The sequence below is a fragment of the Channa argus genome, chromosome 10 (assembly GCF_033026475.1).
Source record: "Channa argus isolate prfri chromosome 10, Channa argus male v1.0, whole genome shotgun sequence".
Taxonomy (NCBI): Eukaryota; Metazoa; Chordata; class Actinopteri; order Anabantiformes; family Channidae; genus Channa; species Channa argus.
In genome coordinates this window covers 17,023,589-17,046,189 of record NC_090206.1, presented here as the reverse complement: position 1 = coordinate 17,046,189, position 22,601 = coordinate 17,023,589, and the positions used below count along the sequence as shown (strand labels likewise).

General features: G+C 38.5%; 1 protein-coding gene across 6 annotated transcripts in view; it reads right to left on the bottom strand.

The window, feature by feature from the left end:
• fgf13a (fibroblast growth factor 13a) overlaps positions 1–22,601 on the bottom strand; it is a 93,058-nt gene that overhangs the window by 39,665 nt on the left and 30,792 nt on the right. For 5 of the 6 annotated variants that reach the window (XM_067519058.1, XM_067519060.1, XM_067519055.1 and 2 more), the window contains one exon: positions 10,983–11,150. The exons of the other annotated variant lie outside the window; for it this stretch is intronic. In XM_067519058.1, coding sequence (XP_067375159.1) covers positions 10,983–11,112 — 130 coding nt within the window. In that variant the 5' untranslated portion in view covers positions 11,113–11,150. The remainder of the gene's footprint in view (positions 1–10,982; positions 11,151–22,601) is intronic. 6 annotated transcript variants of the gene reach the window in all.

Genomic DNA, 22,601 nt, shown 5'->3' with positions numbered 1-22,601 from the left:
AGCAGTACAGTAACTTATGTTTTAGTCTTCGTTAATTTGAGTTGTTAACAGTTAAATAGAAATGAACCATGTGCAATATTCATGCATTCTGCAATCCTGCAGTCTTTGTGAACCCATCAGAAAGGATGAAGAGGAATCGAAAAAATTCAAAGGCAACACCACAGACTCTTTCCTGCAGCGCCTGTGTGTGTGTGTGTGTGTGTGTTTGTGTGTGTTAGGATATGTATGGAGATACTTCATCCGTGTATTTAGAAAAAGTAGATGCAACTCATATATGTACTACTGCTGCCAATCTAGCTTTTGATAACAACCACAGATATTTTATCGAACCAGCACTCCCTGTCAGTCGTTATGCTCTGTAGTTTAAAGCTGTTATAGTTTCTGCCTGAATCTTTTGTTTGAGTCTCTATTAAGCAGCACAGCAATCTTACAGACCTAATTCTGACATAAGCTTTATTCCAGTTCCTGAGATTCTTTTACTAGCTAATTCATTTTTAAAACGTGGAAATTCTGTATAGTGGTGGCCCTTAGAGGTAATAGTGATTGATGTTTGGACACAAAGAATACAGAGGTAAGTGATATTAAGTGACTTATGAGACTTGGGTTTAGTGTCCTTTTTCAATGTCCTAGAGGGAAATTGTAGCAAAGTGGCCTTGGTTCTCTTTGTGCTCCTCCCTCTATCCAGCCTTATAGCTGGATGGACCCCTGTGGCATGCAGTAAATCAAAGGATATGCTTTAACATGATTGAATGATTGCACTGAGCCCTCTGCTACAAATTGAAGGATCAGTGCAAATGATTGGAGCCCTAGGGTCTAAGGTCTCCAGCAGCAGAGCAGCTGTGGTATGCTGTATCTGAAGCGCAGTAAGAAGTAGCTGCTGTAAGCTGTAGGCATGACCTGTGATACACATTATCATCCAGGGTCAATTTGTGTGTTTGCATTTGAGGAGATAACATGATATTAACCAATGCTTTGGCAGTCAGGAGCGCAGATTAGAGGAGGGAGGCTGCTTCACACTGGCCTGTTGTCATGGTTTACATGTGATCATCAGTACTGCTGAAGGACTTCTTCTCTGTCTGGCTGATTGCTACCCATTACATCATCCCAAACATGCATCTGTAACATCAAACTCACACACACTGAGAGAATAAAGCCAAGGGCACATTCCTAATATAGAGAATAACACTGAAAAAGCCCTTATGTTAGTAAATATGCTAGTAACATGTATTATGTCGTTTTTTTTTTTATTATTTATTTATTTTATTTTATTTATTTTTTTTGCGGCCTGACTTTAGTACGTGTGTGTGTGTGTGTGTGTGTCCATGCGTGAGGAGGACAGTGATAAAAGGAAAAAAGAGACAGCTGTCTCTATGCTGGCAGGGCCTGATGAGATGTGCAATGTCTAATTATCTCTCCAGCCACTGGATTAGCAAGCTAACACTAATGGCTGCCATAAGGCCGTAGGTCCCAGAAAACAAACACACACAAGCATACACACTCAACTCAAAAATACGGATTAGACAGACAAGTGCAGACCAGATAATTCTCCTAATACAAAGTGAATAGATGTGCTCTGTATTAGTATGTACAATTTGACATAGTTGCTATCTAATATGGTTATAACAAGGTTAAAAAAAAAAAAAACTCGCATAGGCAATAGGAGGCAATGAGGCCAAAGAAGAGAGTGTATGAGGTTGCCTTTGCCCGGACAAGGCATAGTTGGATGAGCAGAAGAACAATTTTTAAAAACATTGTCTGCTTTCAGAGTGTTGTAGGGATGATGTAGTTTTGCAGTCCAACCTAGAATTTGGCATCTCTCCGATTCCCTCAAATAAAAGCCAGTTGGATTTTTTCCATTGACTTTTGGATTATTGGGGAAATAAGCTCAGTGACAAACAGAACGTTACACATTTTGTTCGGCAAGATAATCTTCACAGATGAACACCACTGTTATGATTTGAAGCCTAAATACAATCACCAGAATTAAAAAAAAAAACTAGGCTATAAATTACCTACACTGCATTTGCAAGGCCTCAGCATCACCATTCCTAAAATTTCCATTTATACTTTGACTTAGCCTGCTAATCTCTTCTACAAAAATCTGAAGTCTCATTCAGGCACTTGTTAGAAACCACCTTTTGTAGGAAACATACTGTAAAAGCTCAAAAGAATCATTGGGATTTTTACTGATAGATTTTATGTTGTAGGGGAAGATCAAACCTTTGTACAAGCCCAAGCCTGCATCTCTAATGTTATGGGGTGCATTAGTGCCTATGGTGTGGGCAGCTTACACATCTGGAAAGTATCAGGTTTTAGAGCAACATATAATCCCTTTCGGACAACATCTCTTTTGGGAAAGGCCTCGCATATTTCAGCACGACAATGCTAAACCACATACTGCATCCATCGCAACAGTATGGGTTCGCAGGAGTCCAGTTGCTGAACTTGCCTGATTGCAGTCAAGAACTTTCACCAAAAAAAAAAAAAAAGTTTGGCACATCATGAAATGGAAATTCCGACAACAAAGGCCCAGGACTGTTGAGCAGCTAGAATCCTGCATCAGACAAGAATGGGACTACTACAGTAACTGGTCTTCTCACTTCTCAGATGTTTACAGACAGTTGTTAAAAGAAGAGGGGATGCTATTGCTAATATTAAACATTGCCCTGTTCCAACTCCTGAGATGTCTTGCTGCCATCAAATTCCAAATGAGCTAATATTTTCCATGAAATGTTAAAATTTCTCAGATATTCTATGGTGAATAGAATATGGGCTGTTGATTGCAAATCATTGCATTTAGTTTTTTTTTTACATTTCACACATCTTCCCAACTTTTTTGGACTTGGAGTTGTATGTCCCTGTGTTTTTTTTGTATGCCAGTGAGCATGCTGCAATGTCCCGCATCTCACCAGCACCTGACAGCTGATGTTCAGCACAGCCACACAGTTGCAGCACCTCTAAGTTAATTCCATCTACTGCAACAACCTATCCCGCTATTCTTTATGTGCTGTAAAATCTGATTTAGGTCCACAATAATGACTCATGAGCCTTCTGTTGCAATAGGTTTGGCACATCGATGACAAGCAGCCATCTCAGGGTATGTGTTTGTTTGTGTGGTGAGAATGATGAGGCACTACACTCTCCCAGAGCTTGTTCAAGGTAAAGGGCATGTCATACAGGCCAATTAATTTACGTAAATTTGGATTCATTTGACAAACACCTGCAAAGGGTAATGGAGGAGCACTCTACCTCTAACAGAACAGAAACACATGCTGGAGGGGGCTGATGAATATGAGAGAACTGCCAAGTGAGGAAGCAAGAGGGAGTGCTGTTTGACAGTAGAGGAATTATCATTTCATAAATACTATGCATTATTTATGTTTAACTCATCCATTGTTCTGGCTCATGCATTTACAATGACCTTGAGCGATCACACAGAGCTACTAATGATAGGGAGAATATGATAATGTGTGAGAAGTAAGTATAACTACAGTATTATCACATTAGGGTCTTAGTGTGTGATATAGTGTATACCTACTGGTATGGATTTAATTTCATGGGATGACACTGATTCAGGAAAATCCTGAATTAGAATAAGTGCCTAATCTTTTAAGTATGACACATACATGCACAAACCTTTTTGTTTTGTCACTCTGGTGTGGGATGAGGTTAGGCAAACAGATGGAAGATCCAGCATAACTCTCTGGATTTTATATATATACACACACACACCTTAAAAGTCTCAGTTGTTTTCCTCCTTTCCTTTTATTTCTATAGTAGCTGTTATTGCTAGGTTGAGGAGGAGATTGCACAACACACAGATCACTGAGTCGACATTAAATTTGCTAAGGCAACTGTGGAATACCCTGGACACTTTCCAGACATTTAGCCACCACTGAGAAAGCAGTAAACAAACAATCTTGTCTGTAGTGCAGAAGACAAAAATACAACCAAGAAAGAGAGACGGGGGAAGAAGACAGAAACACTGGCTGACTGGTGCAGCACATAACACAAAAGGTGTTTATAATTCTCATGATATCATTCTTGACTAATTTTGAATGTACAACTCCAATTCAAAAAAAAGTTTTGACGATGTGTAAAACAGGGAAAAAAAAACAATATAATACAAAAAAATACAACGATTGTCTGTAAACGTACAATGGCTGTCTGTTTGTCTGTAAATGTGTGGGAAGTGAGGAGACCAGTTGCTGCAGTTTAGGAGAGGAAAATTGCCCCATTCTTGTCTAATGCATAATTCTAGCTGCTCAACAGTTCTGGGCCTTTGTTGCTGGATGTTTCATTTTATGATGCGCCAAATTCTGGACTACAGGCAGGCCAATTCAGCACCCAGACTCTTCCTCTGTGAAGCCATGCTGTTGTGATGCAGGATGCAGTATGTGGTTTAGCATTGTCTTGCTAAAATATGCTAGGCCTTCCCTGACAGAGACGTTGTCTGGATGGGAGTATGTGTTGCTCTAAACCCTCTACTTTTCAGCCTTCATGGCATCTTTCCAGATGTGTTAGCTGCCCATGCCATAGGTACTAATGCACCCCCATACCAACAGAGATGCAGACTTTTGAACTGTCTGCTGGCAACAAGCTGGATGGTCCCTGTCCTCTTTAGTTCGGTTTTTAAAAAGACTTGATAAATATTTGTGACTTTCATATATCTTGCTATTTGAAGACCGTAGAGTCCAATCCTTAAACCACTGATTTTATTGCATGCTGGGCTTGGAAAGTTTGGGTTATTGGGGCAGACATGGTGTCTAATATAACTGCAGTTAATTATCAGCTCACAAATATGACAATGCAAGAAATGGGGTATATTAATGAATATTAATGGTTGATCCAAGGCTATAGAAATAAAAGTTTTACGCTTAGACTTACTCAGCACCCATTCTGCGTACTAGAAATGCTTTAAAATATCTAAAATATGGAACAGTTGTCTATACAGTACATACTTTTCAGTTATGACCCACTGAACATGTATCTCTACATCAGTACTAGAATATGTTTAGCAAAGGTATAATGTTTTGTTGTACTTAAAACCAGGACTCATTATTGGACTGATGAAATGTGTTCCCCAATAAGAGACTCAAGTGTGCATGTGCAGTTTCTTCCCCAGCAGGTGTCAAAAACCACTTTGCTTGCCTCCCATTTATATGGGGCTGACTCTGCAGTTTGCCTCATTGCCCCAATTAAATAGCTTAATGCATGTTTACTCCAGGGAGAACTTACACTCCTTGTTTCACTGTAACCTGACTACTCTAACGATTGCTCCTCTTTAGGTCAGATTTAGAGCTTTCCTGTAGTTAAGCAGATCTTTTTAGAATGAAACAATAATTCAAGTCCATTAGTGACTAGCATTTAAGCTGGGATTTCAGTGTCAAGCTGGATGAAGGTTTATCATATGTGAGTCAGGCTGTGGGAGTGATGGGGACTATCTGCATTCAGAGCAAAGTTTTTAATGTAGACAATGGAGAATGAATCCACATGCATGTCTATGTGCTATATGCATGTGTTTACTCTTTCCTATGCAGTCAATTCTTTGAGACTATATTAACATAAGGCAGATGTAGGATTTCGTTACAGCCTTAAAGCATGAAAGATGCAGTATATACAGTATGATGGTTGAGTACTGCATGTTGTAAACAAACAAGCTATCTGCTTGTCAGATAACAATCTACATGCAAGTGGTACAATGATTAAATTAAAACAGAGTTGTAGTTACATTATTTGCTGCATAGACTCGAGCACTGTGCAATTTAGGCCAATTTAACAGTTCTAGGTCATACGGTGTGATACTTAAAATACTTGATATGAGAAAGGAACCTTTCTCTTACAGTGTTGGCGACAGCTCAAATTCCAGTGCACATGAACAGTACAATATGCAATAATATTCATTCATGACAAACCAATATATGGTATTTTTGATTGATGTATAGCATGTATATCCCCAAAATAAAAACCTTAATAGATATCAGATTGAGTAGAAAGCTCAGGTAAACAGAACTTATTCTTCTGATTTGACATTTATGCCCTCTTGCCAGTCTGCTGCCTCCAGGCACCAAATCACATTAACATACACATTATTTATTCATGTGCAGTCTATTTATGTTTCACTTTAGATTGCTAAGGAAAGCAAGAAAATAAAGCAACAGTGTTATTGGAGCATGAGTGCATCTTGAGTCTGCATGTTTCACTTTTCAAAATTGCATTATAAGAAAGGACACTGACACCTAAAATGTAATTCCAAAATCTTAACTTTCTGTTGAGGCACTGCCATGCATTTTAAAATTTGGTGTAGGAAAATGAATGGTTCTGGTACTCATTTGCCTTGCACTTCTGCTTGCATTTTCTTGGCTGAATGAGCAGCAGATGAGCTATTTTGTCAATAAGGCTGAAACAGATTAGATAATGGATTGAATTTTCCTATTCCCACCTCATTCCCATGCCAGTTGAAGACATGATTAATGATTTATTCCATCTTTTAGCTGCTTAGTTGGTGAAGGTGATTAGCTCAAGTTAATGTGGCTTTTTAAGCAAAGTTTTACATACAGTAGTACTGGTTAAGCTTTTTTAATTGAACTGCTGCTCTTCAAAATGTATAGAGGGTTTTAACATCACATAATCGAACCCATGACACATCAATGTCTGCCATGTTGGCAGTGTTAAGATTTGTTTAGCATTCTGCTTTGTGCAGTGTAGCACAATGATTTAAATCTTTATTTTGTTCTCTGTCATGGCACTAACCATTGCTGAAGCCAACCCTGCTTATTATGTCCGCAGGAAATAGAGTTGGAAAAACAGTTGCATTGCAGTCCAGTCAGCAACACATTAGTAGCTAGGTCTGGGTGATGTGGCCAAAAACTTTAATATTTCTCTTTTTTTTCTTTCCATCTTTTTATTTAATACTCTAGATTATTTATAAAGATTTTAGTTTTTGTTCAACATTTAGTTTTGTCTCAAAACATCATTATAAAATTCTATTATTTATCAAACTTTTTGTTTCTTTGTAAATGGAACCTTATAGGTATTATCCACGAAGGATGATGATCAATAGTAAGGATGTTCTCCTTTTATATATTGTAAATACTGTTAAGAAAATTGAAGCAGCTGTGAAACATTTACCCAGTTGCATATTGTGATTTGAACGACACTATGTCCCTGAATGCGTCCAACAAACATCGTAGCAGTTGTTAATAGTGTAATTTGCTAGCTCTATGGCTTCAATATAGACTTTTACTTTATAAATAAGAAAATGTGTACAAAGACGAGACCAGAGAGCTTTTGGGGTACCTGCCATTTCCATATCAATGAGGCATCATGGCTACTTTTCTTGCCCATTATTTTGCCATGTTCACCAGCTGCAGCCACCATTATTCCAGCATGTTGATTAGCGAAACACACACGTGCAGGTGTCTCCAAAGAAACACAGACAGTTCACAATACTGTTGTAGGTCTAAAGAATTTCTGGCACCTGTGCTGGAATAAAAGCACTAATCTTGATTTTAGGTATTTTTCACATAGTTTAAACCAAAAATCAAACAATCAAATTGATATATAAAGCTCTAGTAGTGGAAAAAACAAAGTATCACATGACTTGTGAGGGGAAAAAAAGACAAATCCATCAGCACAGAGAAAATGGGTCAATTTGTCGCACAATTCTCCAGTGGCAGCACTAGTGATTTAAGACTTTACTGGAAAAAATTTGAAATTTTGAGATATAAATGTGTGCAAGACCTAGAGCAAAACAATTTCTATTTGTGACAGAGAGCGTTTGTAACACAGGATAGGAAACCATACATTTTTTAAAGAACTAAAGCTGGTGGTAAGTAAATTATGATAATATTTTAATATGTGATTTTTGATTTTTCCAGAACAGACTGTGACACTTTTTTCTGTGATTCAGCCAAAACATGAGACAAAATTACTCTAATGTTGTGGCCAGGATTGTGGGTGTCTAAGTCACTGGAGTCTCTTCATGGAAGTGTCTTCCTGTGTATATATTGCATAGTCTGGAAGTATAAACACAAAGCCTTGCAGTCGTGTGAATTATGTATGGGATATTTACACAGATCTGCCCCTTAGGCACTTTTCTATTTTTTTTGTTTCTGCTGTGGAGCAACAGAAGAGAGTGGAAATGAGAGACAGAAGCAGAAGAAACAGAAGAGTGTGATTCAAGAAGCAAGAGGAATCAAGAGGGGATGATGCAGATTGGTCTAAAGACAAAAAACTGCCTAGTTGACAATAGGCAGTACACAAGAGTGGAGGATGGAGGCAGAAAGCCCAACGCTTAGTGTCATCTTATGATTCGTATACATCCTCTTGGCACCCCCAGTCTAAACTTGTGCTGCTTATACATGTTTGTGTCGAGCACGTTCAGTGCGTTCAATGTGTTCAATGTAGCTGATATCAGACGAATCGGCCTCAGAGGAAATTATACTGCAGATTACTGACTGTCAAAACCTAGTTAGATCTTAACCTAATGTTTGTCACATTCATTAATTTTGTGCTATTGGGAAGCATTTGTTAGTAAGCTCATCCACTCCTTCAGTTTAGCACAAACTTAAAATAACATTAAATATTTGTTTTTTAGTTGGTTAATACATTTTTCAGTTTTCTGCCACTTGTATCCAGACATAGAAAGCATATAAGACAAGGGGCCTGAAAGCACAGATAAATCCCACCTACCCCTCAAAAGGTTTTAGCTGTCTTTGTAATAGTTCTCTTTTTGGGATTGTTTTTTCAACTTGGTATTTTTTTAAGCTATGTTACTGCCGAACAAGTCATATTAACTGAACTCACCTGTACCCTGTATGTCTAGTAATCACTGTACTGACAAAAATCGTTTAAACGGCAATAGTCCTGTGGACCAAATTGTCTGTGACTCTTCAACCAGTGTATTACATTGTATTCTTTGTGGTATTAAAAAAGTATTTTCTTTCTGTGTTTCTGTGAACACTGCACAAACCTTGTTAGAAACACTACCTTTTACATTTGCCGTACACTGCAATCGCTGTCATTAAATATTCATTATAATCTGACTATGTACGGCAAATAAACACCCAGCCAAAATAGAATCTACCATGACTACAAACTGTTTAACATGGAACTATGTGTTATAGAAGCTAAAATCCATGAAAATGCAAAGAAAGCTGTTGCTATGGTAGCGTTATGACAAGGCTGACTTTCCGCTTAATTTCTCAAAGCATGAAAATTTGTTTTTTTTCTCCCTGTAATGCAATGCCATTTTTCCAACAAAGATATATACAATTACATCAGCATCCACTATGTTGTGCAGTGTATTGTGTTTATGTTTTATTAATTCCTTTTAGCAAGAATAAAAAAAAAAATGTCTCTGCACTATACAGTAGGTGGTATGGTTCTGCGTATCTGTGTAACCTGCTCCACACATGGCTCAACAGTTTCCATCTGCATCATACAGCAAAATTAATGACGTCCTCATGAGCTGCTTGCGTAAGAGCTGTAGTCTCCCCTCCTTCCTTTGTAAATTCAGTCACGTCCAACTAAAGCTGCAGCCAAACTGAATAATACATCTGTACTTCTCTAACCAAACCTTCACGAGTATTCCACTTCTTTATCTCTCTCTCTTGGTCTTGTTCATGCTCTCCCTCCTTATCACAAGGATATGTGCACATGGCTGAGCCCTTCAGACTGTTTCACTAGGTTAACTGAAACCTAAGTAAAGAAACACTGCACCAAAAATGTCCCTCTCTTAGATATAGCAGAACACAGAGCAATACATTGTACAGCACATATCAGTTGTGAGATAATTCATGTCTTACCTATCAGGAAGTCTGCAAAGGAAAGCAATTTCTACAATCTTAGCACTCTATTCAGGAGTAGGTGATAAATGAAGCAGTCAAAGAGCCTGAGTGCCAGACAGTGCAGATTATGGTAGCATGCTTAGAGCAAAAAGGAATATTTTTATTGTCCGAACTCTATAAGGGCCCATAACATACAGTGCGCAGGCATATACCCATGCTGCTGTAAGCACTAAAGAAAGAAAACGAAATAGAGGAAAAGGAAACGTTAACAAGGTTGTGAAGAAGAAACGAAATGTTAAGCAGGGAAGGGAAGAAGTATGGAAGCATTGAGAGGTAGGCTGCAGCCACTACGATCATGGAGCTACAAGCAGAAGCACAGGAAACAAGAAGGGAAAGGGAGACTTCCAGTGTGTTGCTGTATATATCACTTTTTAGTTATACATGTGAAATGTTTTATCTGACATAGACTTCAGAAAATGAAGATAACAGTTTTTACATTTTTAGCTTTATAAGGCCACATGAAGTAGAAGCAAAGAGTGAAACTGCCTAATCATTGAACTCATTAGGGCAGCAGCTGCCTCCATCTATAACCTCCTTTCTTTTTGCACTTTGTTTTGGTCTGTGCATGTGCCTCAGGGTGGCAATGACCGAGTTAATGGTTGGGGATTGGGAGGGGTGGGCAGGAGCTGCAGATGCTATTCTCCTCAGTCTATCATACAGTAAGGGATGTGTGTAAGCTAACACACACACACACACACACACACACACACACACACACACACACACACACACACACACACACACACACACACACACACACACACACACACACACACACACACACAATGGATGTAGCAGAGAGGCCCACAGAGAATGGTCCTACAGGTTCTCTGCAGGCAAACATGGCCTAAGCTTTCGGTCTTATCCTATGGTCCAACGCACCCACAGGGGCACTTGCACTTGTGTGTACACATTCACACGTGCGTGCACAAACACACACATGCTAGAAAGGGGCGGAAGCACACCAGATGCTCTCTAAAAATGGGACAGGAATGAAAGAGAAGTTAGTTTGGAGGGGTGAAGAACTATCTGTTCACACAGAATATGAGCGAAAGGGGAAAACAGAACGGGAGGGGGCAGGGGAGATGAGGAGCATCAGCAAATCAAAACAAGGAGGGGGTGCGAACAAACCTTCGGGCTCTGCGCTCTCTTTGAGGACGACTTGCTTCAGCGGGCAGCAGAAGATTTCGTGACACTTAGCACGAAAGGGGGACCCTTTACTCCTTATATCCGCAGAATGGATGGAGTCCTGCCGTAACATAATGTACTCCTGGGTACCTGGGGCAGCGTCATCCTGGACTGCAGTGGTGCCATAACAGAATGAACTGGGGTTAGAAAGCTTACAACACAGAAACAAAAGAACATAACAACAGCAAAAACAAAGCAAAACCACAGGCAAATAAAAATACAAAACATTAGCAACATCAATAGCTCTGAAATAGTGACAGAGAGAGAAGGAAGAGAGAGGGACAGCAAAGAATAAGAAATAAGCTTAGATCAAGAACACCATGCTCACAAAATAACTCAAAATAAAGAAACAAACAGTGGGGGCTTCTTAAATATATCCTTTGTCACTGAGAAGGAAACCTTATAAAGTAACCCAAATAAAATGTAAATGTAAATGAGAACTGTTTAATGTTCAAACAATCAATTCATTGTTATGGCAGGCTTTTAGCAGGCACTGAACCAGGAGCCGCTGCACATGAATGCGGTGATTATAGCGCTGGTAGAGGAGAAAACAGGTTGTGGGATTGCAAGGCCGGCGTGCAGTGTGCTTACTGAATATACCAAGTCAGCATCAAAATAACTGTGGTTGGGCGGTGGTAACCACCCTGACCCACCCCTTTGTCACACATCCACCCCATATACTGTATGAGTAGGCAAGCAGATGCAAAGCCATGCACATGCCCCCGGGTCACACTGCATTGGCCATATTTGCGTTTATGAAGTCATGCTTACTGTAATTGACAATTACAGCTTCTATAGGAACTTCGTACTGGAATCCTGTGAAAAGCCCTGTGTTTCTGTCTCTATGTATTGGACCTGCATCTCTCCTGGTTTGGGCACAGTCCCTGGTTGGATTCAATAATTGACCTATTTTCTCTGCCGATGGATTAGCTACAAAAAAATCAGCCCAACAAACGGTATCTTTTCCTAGTAGATGTGAGTATCGTGGCTCCGTGTGGTACTGACACTACTGAAACCATTTGTGAAAGTGTGTACCTTTTTTCAATTCTTTATCTTCTTGATTTCCATTGTTTATGTACTAGCTGTGGAAATACCACACTTTTTTACTGCATGTAAACCTCAGTTAACTTTATTTAGAAAGCTAAATCATGAATGGATTACAGTGCTGCCTCAGTTTCTACTCTTAGTACGACTACACTAAATGGCTAAATATATTCTAACGTAGACAAACTCCCACACAGTGACTTCCACATACTGTATTCTCACACAGACTGCATAGTGTCTTCTTCACAGTGATAGAATCTAGACGTGTACACACATTTCTCTTCCTTTCTGAAATACAAACTAATACACAAAAACTGAAAACAAGACTACATCCAAACAAAGCTGCTTTCTGACTTTTTTACTTTGTGTGTGTGGGTGTGTATATAAGTGTTCGTGTCTCAGTAGAGTGACAGTGCTGAGATGCAGTCACACATGCACCTTATCCACTGCGGGAATTGTCTGAATTTTAAAAAATCTGTGGGAGAAATTGACTTCTAGAGGTACTATACCTCTAGAAGTATACCTCTATACTAGAGGTACTAGACTTCTATGAGGTACGTTGTCAACTTTTCTGTTGGACTTTCAGCAAACTGTGTTTTTTAAATGAATATAAATTTAATCTTATATTTTTCCCGTTGTTACGCACATAGACAGTTTAAGGAAGACGATTAGAAACCTGCTTACACGCGTAAATTGGCATTCACTGACAGAAATCTACCTGGAGAAACCAGATTTCCCTAATTCCCTATCCTGATTTTGGAAACCAGCTTTTCTGTTTACATGACACTTAAGAAATCAGCTTTCCAGAAAAAGCAGACTGTAACGTGGTTACTTAAGCCGATGTAAACACAAGTGTTATTGGCTGTAACTAGGATAAAAGAGCCAAAAAGAGATACAGTAGTCAACTGTCATTCAGAAAACTTTCAGACATATTTTACTTTACCAAACCCTTCCACTGACCCAAAGTTCATAGTAAAACTTAACTCCTTACACAGTAGAGTACTACAAATAAGATTAATAAGGAAGACACCGTGTTCAGCCCTGAATGATGAACATTTCTCGGTTGACTAGGATGTGTTTCAGAAATAACAAAAAAAAAAAAAAAACTATTCACAATTCAGCCGGCCAGCTATTTCTTGACACAAGCCTCCCTTGTGTGTTTACCCCATCAAACATGCTAACAGGCAACAGATAATCAGAGTGTCACACCAAGCAATTAATCACCACATGCCCTTACTCCCATGGGGCTTATGAGTATCACAGTGCCTCCTCTGGTCACATTAATACCCACACAGTTGCTCCAGGTTCTGAAATCTCCCAGATCCTATCCATCGCAACCTCTTGCCAAGAAAACCACAACACCACTGAAACTTTAATGGTGCTTTGGAATGGCAGAGTGAAGGTCTAAGATTCCTTCCAGGAATATGACCCCGTTCTCTGTTCCCAAGACACAGAGGTGCTGCCGCTGTACTTGATCCAGCAGACACTGACCTAAGCTAACACAATTTGCCTCTTAAAATGCCTTTAAACAGTGGCAAAAAGTTAGAAATCCAGTTTAAACCTTTAAACAACGATATCCTGAAGAATTCCCTATTGCCTTAGTATGCAATCTGTTCTCCCTACTCTTCTCCCTGAAAAATGGAGGGTTTCAATCAGTTGGCCAAGACAGGTATAAAGATGCAATGAGTCATATTGGGCTTCAAACTGCCTACTGATGCAAATAAATACACTCTTTTTACTCTGTTATCCCTACAGCTAACTGAGGTAGAATATGGGTGTACCTAATGTATGCATGTAACAAAGACTAGACTAGAGTAGAACTTCAGCAAAATGTCTGATTTCAGGCAGCTTTATTAATTGGCCTTTAACTGCTGGTTCATCAGAAGCAATAAAAATGAGTGACGGTGCTGGTAAGAGAGGAGTGGGCGAGTACCATCTTTTACAGCCTGTCCCCTTTATCCTTGCCCCGGCCTTAATGAAGAGTGCATATTGGTATTGAAGGATGCATGATTGATGATACAGCATGGCCTGGGAACTCACTCTGTATCAGACCAGCCACTCGGAGTGAGCTGTCACCCCAGTTCATGATAGTCTGTGATCTACAAGCAACAGTGTTGCCACATTGGACCTTCAGCAGACTGCAATGGATGTCCTTGCCCCTCTGACAGGAATAAATCTCATAGTAAGGAGAAATGGGTACAAATACAAAGAGGGGGGTGAGATGTATCTTGCCTCGGTGGACGCTCATCTTTTTAAGGCCCCTAATGAAAGGCAGGACGTGTTCAGGTTTTATGGCAACAGTGTAGTAGTAGTAGTAGTAGTAGTAGTAGTAGTAGTAGTAGTAGTAGTATGTGCTATGTGTATGGGTAGTATTTACAGTATGAAGTACTCTAAGTCATATGCAGTAGCCATGTTGTGCTTATGTTCAAATGTGGATACATCTGTATGATGGCAGAGTGGACCTATAAAAAGTATCATAGGCTCACAAACGGCACGTGTGTCTTCACGAATGTGTGTGATGAACTGAAGCACTGTCACGTCCAGAGAAATGACTTACTCCCCCATGCTGTACTGTATATGTGGTGAAATCTGCACAATTTACTCAAGTCATTGCATGTATCCATCAAGAAGATGGAACATATTCATCATGACTTGACAAATGTCACACTCACTAAATTAGAATCAGAATTAAGCACAGAAACAGGTCTGTAGCTGGAGGTTTGTGTTTCGAAAATAGCCTGGCCTCAATGTGGTTTTACAAGGAGCAGAATCTAGCACAATGTCTTCTGGGATGCCTTTGGTTCAGGGTAGCTCCATCTCAAGAAAGTATAGTTTTAATTTGGTTGTAAGTCACCTTGCAGAAAGCAGAGAAAGTGAGCTGAGTCGAATTTCGAAGTTTTTCTTTGAAACGCAGAATGCATTTTATTTATTCTCTTTCATCCCTCTGAGTTCATTGTCTCTTTGTCTCTTTCTCCTACTTGTTGTTTGTTCTTTTTCCTTTTTGTTATAAACAGAGGCACTATAGCATGACATGACACTTTGGGATGAACATTTCAGTCTTTTATAATCTGAAAATTAATTACTGTTTAACTAGAGTGATAACAATAAAAATTAAATAACAGAAATTAGCTACCTGACTTTTCATTATTTCCATGACTACACCTTGTCAAGCCTTTGATACACCTACAGTATATATTTACAATTATAATTGTGTATCCTGTTATATTACTCAAATCAAAGTCTGATTCCATTACTATTAAGAAGCTATGTGGCATAAAATAGAACAAGGAAAGGTTTTTTAATAAATTTGGCAGTTACTTGAATGCAACACAATATGGCCGTGGCTCCAGATATGAGCTCTGCCCCAAAGCGATTCATTTACACTAATATACTGTAAGTAAAGAAACTTTGAATCTGCCCCAGAGTACAATCTAGAAAACAGACACATGGTCTTAATGCATCACTTCCCACCCATTGAGCATCATGACACTGCAAATGAAACACAGCAGTGGTGACTTTCACTGAGTTAAGACATGCTTGCAGAGGAATTGTAACTAGCTCGAATTGTTACTGTATATAGTCAGATTCAATATTTCCAGAACATGCATATACAGTGTTCAGATGTGCAAAGTAGATGTTTGAGCCCTGTCCCCCATTTCCCCCAGAGTCAGTACAACACAAGCTCTGTCATCAGAGGTATGAGTAACTGTGTGTGTGTACAGTATGATCAGAGAAGAGGAGAAGGAGCAGGTGGGCAAGAGTAATAGTACTGCCTGCTAATACATCATGTCTTCAGAGATGAATGTGATGAAACTGTTGATGAAACCATTGGTAAAACCCCATGATGGACACACACAGCGCTTGTTTGAAAAAGTATTGATCCCAGCATCAAAGAGCAGCCTTTCAGAGTCTCCACTTTGCCTTTTTTTGACAGCTTCCTCAGCCTCATAGTGCAGTCCCTGCAAACACTCAATTGACTCACACTTGATGAATCATAGATACTGTTAAGTATGTTTTTAAACGTGTTTTTGTGTGGTGATGAGTTCCAGTTTTTAGACAGAGTAACTGAATATAGAGCCAAAGTGAAACTGGACCTTCCAGGTTGCCATCAATAAGTAACAAAACCCCATTCAAAATTTCCAATATTGCTAATTACTGAAGCCCAGCCCTTACAGTTTGGCATATAAGTTACTTGGTGTGATAAGATAAGTGCAGCAGATCTTTAAAAAAATTATCTAATATCTTGTTGTCTAATATCTAGTTTTGCAGTAGCCTTTAAAGAACACTACTGTAGTTCCTAGGAGCCCTAGGCCTTCGCAGGCTAAATGTCACTGCTCGGCAGAAGCAGTTTTAGTCCCACGTTTCTGAGGGTTTAGAGGAAAAACTTTTGACATAGTGCAGTCACATAGGTAGGCAGACCTATTTCAAATAGTTTTTTGGGTGAGAAAATTAGGGACCTAAAAAGACCTTAATAGCTGTTAAGGTTGCAAGAATAGTTGTTGTATTGAGTTGCTGCTGTTAATGGAACAGAAACTTGCCCGAACGTGGAATAACAGCTTCAGCTCTCTTTTGACTTACAGTTGAATCTGTATTTATAGGAAGTAAAAGGATAGGGTCACACTTGATATTGGGTTAAAATCACTGCATGCATACACATAGTCCAATGTGCATACAACATGTGGGTACAATATGTTATTAATACATCTAAAATTTTAACTTAACATCTTCAATGGTATATATCCTTTAGTATTGTATATGAAGAGAACAATTGTATGGTTTCAATTGTGAAGACTTTTGAAGAATTATCTTGCATTATCTTGTTTATGAATGTAACATTTAGATCTTTGTGTATAGGTCATATTTAATTGTAATGTCAGCAAAAGTTCTTTGCTTCCTGTTCTTGTTCTCTTTTACTCAAATGACCTTACCGCATTGGAAATTACCCCTCCTTTGCATAGTGTGTCCCATTTACTGTAAGAGACTGACTACTGAACACAAACTTGGAACTATTCTTATTTCACCTTTTCACCCAGAAAAACCTTTTGCACTCAGTACTTTTATAATGGCTTTTTAAATCCCTGGAATGCATCGGTTGGTTTGAAAATAAGCCAAGTAGAGAAAAATCAATATGAAGAGACTATGTGGGTCCAAAATTACTCACTCTGTCTGCTTCTCTGGCACACAGACACCTACCATTCTACCTTTTTCTGACTTTTAAGGACTTCATCATACTGTGTAGGATCTTAATAGGAGGGTGACAAGCACATGTCAGCCTTATAGAAACATGTAGAAACATAGTACTGAATAGTCATAAAAATAATACTTGGTGTGAGGTTTGCTTGGAACACACCTCTTTGAAAATGTTTTTGTAATCAAAGTCCACTGACTGGCCACTGCAGGAGAATTAATTAAAGCATATAAACACAGACATACAAAAAACCCAGTAAAATAATACACACAAACACTCCATCCCTATCATCCATTCAAATGTCTGGATATCGTGTCAACAGACAGAGATCAAACACACGCTCCTGCTAAGGCAGATTAATGCTAAGGATCCCTTTCACAGCAATTAAGCAGTTGACAAGAGCAAATAGGATTGTGAAGCATATACTACTGCCTGCTGATCATTAGGCCTTTAAGATCAAATAGGCTGAAACATTGTGGGAGGAGGTTCAAATGTAATAGGATTCACAAAGTCAGAAGGAGCTTATGATATATCACATGTCTTATGTCATCTGATTTAAATATGATCCATATGTGTTGTTCATTTTGGCTCTACGCTTGCTGTCAAATGTCACATAAAGTTACAAGTGTGGAAGGGTGTGTTGCCTGTACATCACGTTATGGTTTGCCAGGAGCTGAAAGTGTGTTTAATGAGGTGCGGATCTCCACTCTCCAGTCAAGGGATTTTAATAGGAAACATCTGTCTTCTTTTATGGATAAAACGATTAGCAGTGTTGACTACCTCCTCCACACAATGATCATGAGCTAGTGAACTAAATGCACCAGTGTTCACAGGTGTGTTTCAGTGTCTGTTCAGTTAAAGGTGTGAAATAAGTAACAGAACTCACTCACGTGTGTGTGCACTACATGCCACGAATGCATTATATTGCATATTACCATGGGTTGGTAAGCCAAGCATTTGCTTTCATATTAAAGGTTTTGTTCAATTAAAGGTGAAATTACATTTGATAGAAATTTGTGTGGCTCCAAGCAGCACATTTGTTCTTCATGCTGAAAAAGCCAAATGCCATATTCACAGCAATGTACAGTTTATTTTATTACATTCTCCGCCAAGGTGCAAAGTGTGAAATAGAGAAATCTGTTGCAGTTTTTAAAAACAGGCTCCTGCCTTCATTCGTGCACATTTGACCACATGGCACAAAAATAATTAGGCTCACAGTATACCACAATCTGTCAAGTTTCAGCAAAAACTGTACTGCTTTGATATAAAAATCACATTAAAGTTTGCAAATGTCATAAATATGTCCTTCCCTTTCCTAGTAGTACGAGTACTAAGCCCCCACCCCCCAGAAAGCGATCTCTGCCAACGGAACGCTGTCATCTACTGAGTTGCATAACAGGAGTCAATCTCAGTGTGAGACCTGCAGCTCAGAGCAAGAGAGACGGTGAGTCTGTGCTGCTGGATCACCAAGCCCTGCATAACTCTCTGCCACAGATCAGATATAAATCTTCTATATAATCCAAGCTGTTTAAAATGTACAAGCTATGGAAAATAATAATGAATAATATTATGTAATGAGAACAGTATACTTGCTTTCTGTTGGCTATTTAGCTGTGACGGTCCCCAACTCTCTGTTCTGACACCATCTTCAGTGCACTTTCTGATGTTTCACAATACACAGCTGACTAAATGCACAGGCCCATTCCACTTCCATCCATCGCTAGGAGTTAATGCGGGGTTGGCCTTCCTTGGCTCAGTGCTCGGTAACACCTCAGCTCTGTCAGACACTAAAAACTTCAATGATTTAGTTTTTTCACTGTTTTAAAAAATGTACGTTATAGCTTCTTCCTTCCTTCCACAGCATCTGTTTAAGTCTAATTTGACAAGGCACAGTTGGGCTCAAATAAAATTAACGTAAAGAACAATAAACAATAAAGATAAAGCTATCCCAAACATTAAATCACTAAATTCAATAAATGTTTTGAGCAGTTATGTAATTAGTTGTGAGCACCATATGATCATATCATCACTAAGCCTTCATGAGTTGTGACAAGCCTCTTTATTAATTACTTTACCAAAAGAAGTCCTTGATCAAGCCTCCCTGCCAAGAACACAGTCTTTGGCAGAGCAGACATGGAGGGCAGCATCTTCCTCTGCCCCCTGCCAACCAGATCAGCTCCCAGATGGGCATTGAAACCACCCACACGCAGTTTTAATAATGCACATTTACAGCCTTTCCTGTTTGTTAGAGGAGGAAAGGTAGCAGAGGGAGAGAGAGTTGGGAAGTGAGGGCATTTGTAAATTAAAAAAAAAAAAAAAAAAAAATGCAGTAAGAGGTGCTTTTAAATGCCACTAGCGAGGCATTAGTATGAAGAAGCGAAATAAAATCTATTTAAGGTGGACACCAGAAACATGCATGTTGTGTCCAATGTTAAATCATTCTTTCAGTTTTTATTTAACTTACTAATACATTAAGATGTTTTTGTTTGTTTTATTTTAATCTGGGTTTTTTTTTTTGATACAGTCGATGCATTATTCGCTAACAGCATTGTTTTTCAACAATTTGTTCATGATGTTTCTTTTTTGTTTAATTTTAAAATGGAATATTGTCCTTATTTAAGCTTATTTAATCTTAATTGTGCCTCCAATGCACTTTAAGTTATTGTATTAACTTTGATTAAAATTATTGAATGATTTGTTTGTTTTTGCCCTTGTGAACTGCTTTTGTTTCTGTGTATAGACGTTCACCAAAACTTTTTTTTTATTTTGTGGCTTATTGACTATAACATTGCAATTTATCTTTGCTTCCAGATGACAGTAAATTCCTACGAACAATAAAACTCATGATGAACCATTAGTAACCACAAATAAAACTCTTGATAAAGTCCGTGGCATTTAATAGACACATACATTATGGAGATTCTGGGGTTGAAATAATAATGAAGGTAAATTGTTTTCCACTTGTCCTTTAGTGTTTGCCAAAGCAAGTATGAACATTTAGATGGCAGTGTTTTTGTAGAATAGTTAATTTTATAATCATTGTTTTGTGACTGTGTTGCTGAGAGTTGCAGTAAACATTGTTCCATATGTCCTCTCAGATTATTATATTGTGATAAAATGCTGTAGTGCATGCTGCTAATTTGCAGTTATTGAGAAGGAGTCTATTTATGAGCCGATGATCTCAGAGAAAATGGAACGTAATCAGATGTTTGCCAAGTAGCCACTGGAGAGCTACAGTATATGCAAACCTTAGTTTTTAAACATGATACCAAGAGAGAGTTTTCATTGTGTCATTATATTCATTATATACAAGCACATAGGAAATAGAGGTTAAATAAAATCAGTTAAAGGTTGATAGAAGAATAGGCACAAGAAATGTGGCCCAGATGAAAATGAATAAAACAGCTCCTTACATTACAACAAAAGTTAATGTAATGAAAAGTACACTATCAGAGAAAAACATTATTACTGGTATTATGGCTAACCTTTGTGCTATATTAAGTAATGAACATACTGTCAATTTCAATTGACCCAAGAGTCCACACTAGCTTGGCCTTGATGTAGGATTACATAAAGGATTCAAATTCAGGCATTCAGAGAGAGGAGATTTAGGAACAGCTAACGCCAATGCTATCTGAATCATCAAATATATGGGATTAGTGTTGATGGCTCAGTTTCCTGATGATGCATTTTAAGAGGGGCAAAATCCATACAAACACACATCCCTTAGCTCTTTTGCTGTGTGAAGTTGTGGAAATATCCAGGCATTTGTTACACTGTATGATGGGAACTACAGCAAGAGACGTTTTTGTTGTTGTTTTAAATAAATAAATAAATGACCAAGTTGTGCCTTCCAGTCTCAATGCTGAGACCAACTGAAGTGGAAAAAATTAGGTTATTCCAGAACAGTAATTCTTGTCAGATACACTTTTTCTTCTAAATTTAAGCAACAGCAAAATTATCCTAAAACCAGTTGTCTTTTCCATGTGCAGTAAGGGTCTAATTTTATTTACATTTGTCTCTGTCACAAACTATAAGAATTGGCTATGCGGTATATAATTTTGTTTTGCTGATTTACATCAGTTGCTAAGTTATAACTGAAAGAAACAAACCATTGTACAGTGTCATTGTTATTGTAGTCCACAATTTCAAATATGAATTGAACAATATTTTCCAAGAATTGTCGTCTGACACCAGATGGATCCTGTATACTTGCAGCTGTTACCTAGCCTGAACATTTTCTACCTCTTCAGCCAAGTCACCCCAGCTGTTAACCAATCATGTGCTCAACACACACACACTCACACTCACACACACACTCACACACACACACACACACACACACACACACACACACACACACTCTCACTCATATGGCCAAACAGAAGATAGCAGGTTAACTGGGCCAATAAAGGCTGCTGTTGGCAGTCATCAGTGATTCTAATCCTAGAAACGTTGTCCTTAAACTCTGCAGTACGGCTCAAAGCCTAGTGCATATCAACTGTAGTTGTAATATTCCTTTATTAAAATGGCAGGTAAATTTTGTCAATAAATATTTAGCTTAGTTTCTATCAAACTATCATGACTTTTTGTTTGCATGAATATTTTAGTGCCCCATAGAAGATGTCTAGAAAAGCTTATTGTCTCACTTTGTCATCCTGTCCAAATACTGCACAACTTCTGAAGAAAGACTGTCTGCACCATGAAAACAACAACCTGTTCTATGAGGTCTGTCACTTTGATAAAATCAAACCAGAGCAGTTGCACGTAAGACCCACGTCAAAGCAGCACAGCAATGACTGACTGCATTATTCGCCTCCCTATTTATAGTGAAGTCATGGTGTCTGGTCATCTTGTTTTTAACATTATGCAAAACAGACTTGCACAGATGTATGTATGCAATATGTCTAATATGCGTGTGTGTGTGTGTGTGTGTGTGTGCAGACTTGACTGGAGAGTCCATCTGCCAAATAGGGCCTCAGGGCATCTGGAGACTGTGAATGCATGTGTGCATCTGTGTGCACATGTAAACAAAAAGTCACAAGTCAGATTTTTAGGGTGATGTATGAGTAGTGATCTATAGATTAAAATCTCAACAAAACTATCAGCCATGACATTTTAGTGAATTGTATTTTACATACACTTGTATTTATGAAATACAGTATGCTCACAAATACAAAGCAACGTTTTTTTTTCTAAATGGCTGCATTAAACTTTTATTAATAAGAGAATATGTGAGTTTCTTGTGGTATATTTATAGTTTGTGTGTTTAAACATAAACATGAAAATGCACATGACCTGTCTTTCCCATTAAACACATCGTGGGATAT